The sequence below is a fragment of the Pteronotus mesoamericanus genome, unplaced genomic scaffold (genome assembly GCF_021234165.1).
Source record: "Pteronotus mesoamericanus isolate MK-2021 breed Mesoamerican mustached bat unplaced genomic scaffold, CSHL_Meso_final contig_25, whole genome shotgun sequence".
Taxonomy (NCBI): Eukaryota; Metazoa; Chordata; class Mammalia; order Chiroptera; family Mormoopidae; genus Pteronotus; species Pteronotus mesoamericanus.
The window spans coordinates 37,309,325-37,314,400 of NW_026555105.1; the positions used below are offsets into that span (position 1 = coordinate 37,309,325).

Here is a 5,076-nt window from a genome sequence, read left to right on the forward strand (position 1 = left end):
ATGTATTGCAATAGGTACTATGTAGAAAAGTAAAGCTGGGAAATATTAATTAGGTGTTGGGCCATCAAGATTGATTCTGATGCTCTATCTTGAATTTTTATGTACTTTTTGCCTCTGCATTCTTGAGAGGTTTTCCTTTCTTAAGGTGTTAAACAGTTGCATTTAAATGCCAAGGACTTTTATTTTCTGTAGCTTTTCCATAGCATAGTTTTAAAAAATTTTTGGATATAATTTTTAATTGAGTTATATCATGTAGAGGAGTACATAGAACTGTGTATACAGATAAAGGCTGAAACTGTTCCTTGGGCTTTAGTTTCAAATTAACAGAAGAATGTGATAGACCCAGCTCACCTGGGAGTTCTCTCCAGTGAGAATGACTTCCAGTGCTGGAGGTAGAGGGGGCACCACTGGGTGACCTAATGTAGAAAATGACTATATCCAGATAGAATGTGGAGGTGGAGGTTAGCGTTGGTGGACAGCAGCCATCCAGAGAGGGGAACATGGAGCCCTGTGTGCCTAATGAGACTCTGAATTCCATTTTAAAGGCAAAGAAAGCCTCTGGTTTACCTTGGGGTGCTAAATGATCAGTTACAGGTTTTAGAAATTCTAGGAGAATGACAGGAAGGATGGGAGGAGGCTAGAAACCAAGTGAGGTCTGAAGAGAGGTATGTGTTTAGAGGTTACAGGTAGGATGTTAGTCAAGAAGATGAGTCGAGGTTTCTTGCTTTGGTGATCTTTCTCAATTAACAGAAAAGGAAGGATAGGTTTCATTCCTGTTGAGGGGGAGGATGATGACCTTGATAAATTTAATCCTGGACATTGGTAGTTTAAGGAGCTTGTGGGATATAACAGTGAAAATGCCCATCAGGTTGGCAGTAGTTAATATGAATTTGCTTTCAGAAGAATTGAGTAGACTTGAGAGTCATTAATATATAAAGTAAATAATGAGTAAAGTTGCTTGGGATGAGAAGGAAGCTTGGAAGAGAATACTGACATTTCTGTTTTTAACTTTATTGAGGTATAATATACATACAATAAACTTCACCTATTTGAAGTGTACAATTAGATAAATTTTGACAAGGTTGTGTACAACATGAAACCACCACCATCAACATACATGAACATCTTTGTCCCCATGTTTCTTGAGGCCCCGTTTTTATTCCTTGCTTCCTCCACATTCAGCCTTAGGAAACTACTGGCCAACTTTTGTCTCAGTACAGATGAATTTGCTTCTAGAATTTTATGTCTGGTTTCTCTTGTGTCTGGCTTTTACGTGGCACAATCCATTTAAGATTCATCCATGTAGTTGCATGTTTCAGTTCCTTTTTATTGCTGAGTAGTATAGCACGTTTCATTTATCCATTCACTAGTTGGTGGACATTTGGGTTCTCATTTTATGTCTCTTAATGAATAAGGCTCTGGACATCCATGTACGTGTGTGTGGTTGTACTGTTTTAATTTCTTCTGGGTAAATAGGAATGAAATGTCCACGTTGTATGGCAGGTGTAGTTCAACTTTAAGAAACTGCTAGCATTGTAGGGAGGTAGTGACATTTTATGTTTTTTCACCACTAAGAGTTCTGATGGTTCCAAATCCTTACAACTCTTGGTGTTCTCAGTCTAATTTTTAGTCATAACAAGTGTGTGCAGATGTCTAGTTTAAGTTTACATTTCAGTGATGGCTAATGATGTCTGCACTTATTGGCCATTTGTGTATCTCTGTGAAGTATTCAAATTTGTTGCCTGCTTTTTTTTTTAATTGGGGCTGTCTTTAGTTTTTTTACTTGTTAATAGTTTTGTTTACGTTGTCTTTATATCTGAGTTATAAGGGTTCTTATATGTTGTGGATACAAATTCTTTGTCTTCTCTGTGTTTTGAATATTCTATTGATTTACTTAATTTTGACTTTTGAAGAGGAAAAATTTTAATTTTGAAAATGTCCGATTTTTCAATATTTGTTTTGTGCTAAGAAATGTAAGAAACTTGCTTATCCTAGGGTGGCAAAAATTTTTCTCCTGTGTTTTTCTTTCCAGGTTTGTAGTTTTAGCTTTTAACCTATGTTTTAGCCTATGATCCATTCAGAGTCAGTTTTTGTGTGTTGCAAAACACCAATTTCTTAGAGGATGGGCAAAAGGAAAAAGCCCTGAAGGATTCAGAGGTATAGAAGATGTTTTTGAAGCCATAAAAGGAGCAGGTGGGGTCAGTGGTGTCAAATGCTTCATAAATCAAGTTTGATTATGCCTGAAAACTATTTAATATTTATGGCAATTTATTGAGTGTCCATTCTGCCAAGCACAGCACTTTGTGATCAAGTTGTTTGGCCTATTATAGGAGGGGTAGATTATACTTTGAAGAAATGTATGGACAAGAGAAAAGCTGAAGGTGGACACAGATGAAGATACTGTTTTTTGAGATATGGGTACACTTGTATGATGACGGGTAAAAATCAATAAAATGAAAATTTGTGGGAGGCGAAGAATTTTGGTGTAATTGGTGGGAAAGGCCCAGAGGAAGGAGCAAAGAATGGGACTCAGAGCATAGAGAAGATTAGCTTTGATATAGAGGATCCCAATGCTCACCCAGACGGCTCCAGAAAGGACAACGGGGGAAGATGAGTTGGGGCGGGGCGGGGGAGGGGGGGGCGGGGCGGGGGAGGGGGGGCGGGGCGGGGGGAGGGGGGCGGGTGAGACAGGTGGTATCCTCGCAAATCTGAGCTGGAGGAGAAATATAATTAATCTTTACAAATACCACTTGTAGCCTGATGAGGCAAAACAATTTTACAAGTGAGAGGTTTGCTCAGAGGAATTGTCGTTTGGTGGGTTATTTAGCATGCAAGGGCCTGTGCTCGCTGCAAAGCACTGAAACCACCCGAGGCAAAACTCCTTGACCTCAGCCTAATCCCGGCCGCAACTTCCGAACTACCTGCCCCACGATGCATCGGGGCCAGTTTCCCATTGGAGGCAGAGGCTGCGGTTGCGACGCGCCGGCCGGAAGACCTGCCTACGCCGAGTCGCCGAGTCTCAGGGCATCGAAGCTGTCTCCGGATGCAGCGCCATGCGAGCGGACCAGGCCTCCTTGTGGTATCGGCGAATGTCTGCTGTTTACGCGTTGGGTACCTGGACCCTTTTGGGCTCCTTGATTTTCTTCGGCCGGAAAGATAGCAAACCATTCGGTACGGCTCTCGGGCAAGACCTTCCACCGGATATGCCGCCTTTCATGGGGCGTACTTAGGGGTTCATGGGCACGGCTTCCCTGTGCCGCCAGTCCCAAATATTCTGCGAAACTTGGGAACAGCTGCCTAGAGCGTTTGTTATAAGGCTGTCTTCCCAGGAACTGCATTTTAAATCCTCTAACCTAAATCTTGTTTTACTGTTTTTTTTTTAACGAGGCCGTCTCTTATTCTAAGAATTTGAAGAATCAGTGTAACGTTCGAGGTGGAATTTTCAGACACTGGACGGTGGGTGGTGCTTCTGTAACATTAGCCCTCATTCGGCGAGCAATTACAGCACTTACACCAGCTAAAGAATATTAAAACTTTCCCAGTTATTGGACGGAAAGGAAATCTGTTAGCTTTCAAAAATGTGCTTGAAAATCTGCAGATAACTTAGAGTAGATTTTGGTTGCCTGAGGCTGAATGAGAGGAGTGATGGGAAGTGACAGCAAAGAGTATGGAGTTTCTTTTTGAGAATGAAAATATTGTAAAATTGTTGTGCTTATTGCCCAGATTTGAATATACAAGATATTATGTAATCTTACATTTTAAATGAGTAATTGTATAATGTTAAGTATATCTCAGTAAAGCCGTTAAGTGGAAACTGCTGAAGATTACATTTGGTGACAAAGATTACCAGTGGCCTGGAAGTACATGTATCCATTACTGAGCGGTTAAACACAGTTCAGTGTCTATAGTGGTTACATTTTATTTATTTTCCTTTTTTACACAAAATGGTGTCAGGAATCTGATGGGGGTGGGGGTAATTCTTAACTTTAGTTTGTTTCTTATAAGACTTTACTAATAATTTACATGACTGCTATTTAAGTTAGAAGTTAATAATTGAGGTGTTCTTTTTTTTTAAGGTGATGAAGTAGAACAAAAAGGTGTCTCAACAAATGAATTCCCTGAGCCAAGTAATTCTTACCTTAGATTATTTTATTTCCAAGACTTTACTAAATAATTTTAATGACTACTTCCTAAGTTAAAAGTTAATAATTCAGGTGTTCCATATTTTTTAAAGGTGGTGAATTAGAGCAAAAGAATGAAATAATTGAGCCCCCAAAGGGGTTTTATGTGGAAACGATTGTCACATACAAAGAAGATTTTGTTCCAATTACTGAGAAGATCCTCAACTATTGGAAATCATGGACTGGTGGCCCTGGACCAGAATCATGATCGACTGCTGAATTTTGAAAACCAGGACTTTGGTTCAGATTATAAATTTGATAGATGCTTTGATTTCCATTTTATGTTTGTCAAAACTGTATACATTTAATTTAATTTTTGCCGTAAATTACCATCACTAATAATATGCAATAAACATTTCCTTGAAGAAAAGTAAACTTGCATATTCAAGAAGTCTCCCTCTATACTTACATGAGTGAAAGGTTGAAGTGAAATTTTACGTTGAGTAAAGCTTGTGTTCTGAAACTAGCTCATAAACTTTATATTTCTTTATTTTGTTGTCCGACACAGCTTTGAATGGTCCAATTAAAGTTAGATTCAGCAAATCTCCATGTTTAGTTTGGGATTTATAGTAGCCCTTTGGATTCTATTGGGTACTATGTAAGTACGTTGTGTGAATTAAATAGATGCAACCTGGTCTTTAGAACCACAGCAGGTGTGGATTAAAGTACGCTATGAATTAAATAGACACAACCTGGTCTTTAGAACCACAGCAGGTATGGGTTAAATCCCAACTGTGACTACCAATATTCTAGACACAGTGAATACTAAGTTGGGACAACATGGTTCCTGCCCTGGAGTGCTACACTGGTCTCTTCACTAGTCACTTTTGCTTGCAAGTAACAAACCCACATAGGTGAGCTCAAATCAAGGAGTTGTTTATCAAAAATGTATATG

General features: G+C 39.3%; 1 protein-coding gene across 2 annotated transcripts; it reads left to right on the forward strand.

The window, feature by feature from the left end:
• The first annotated feature begins 2,985 nt into the window (after positions 1 to 2,985).
• On the forward strand, positions 2,986 to 4,556 carry SMIM26 (small integral membrane protein 26). 2 transcript variants are annotated; one of them, XM_054573522.1, is made up of 3 exons: positions 2,986 to 3,171; positions 4,077 to 4,127; positions 4,235 to 4,556. In XM_054573522.1, the coding sequence occupies exons 1-3, from the start codon at positions 3,054 to 3,056 to the stop codon at positions 4,387 to 4,389; spliced, it is 324 nt and encodes a 107-aa protein (XP_054429497.1). In that variant the 5' UTR covers positions 2,986 to 3,053; the 3' UTR covers positions 4,390 to 4,556. The 2 variants fall into 2 exon arrangements, with proteins under 2 accessions (XP_054429497.1, XP_054429498.1); XM_054573523.1 differs by lacking the exon at positions 4,077 to 4,127.
• The last annotated feature ends 520 nt before the right edge of the window (positions 4,557 to 5,076 follow it).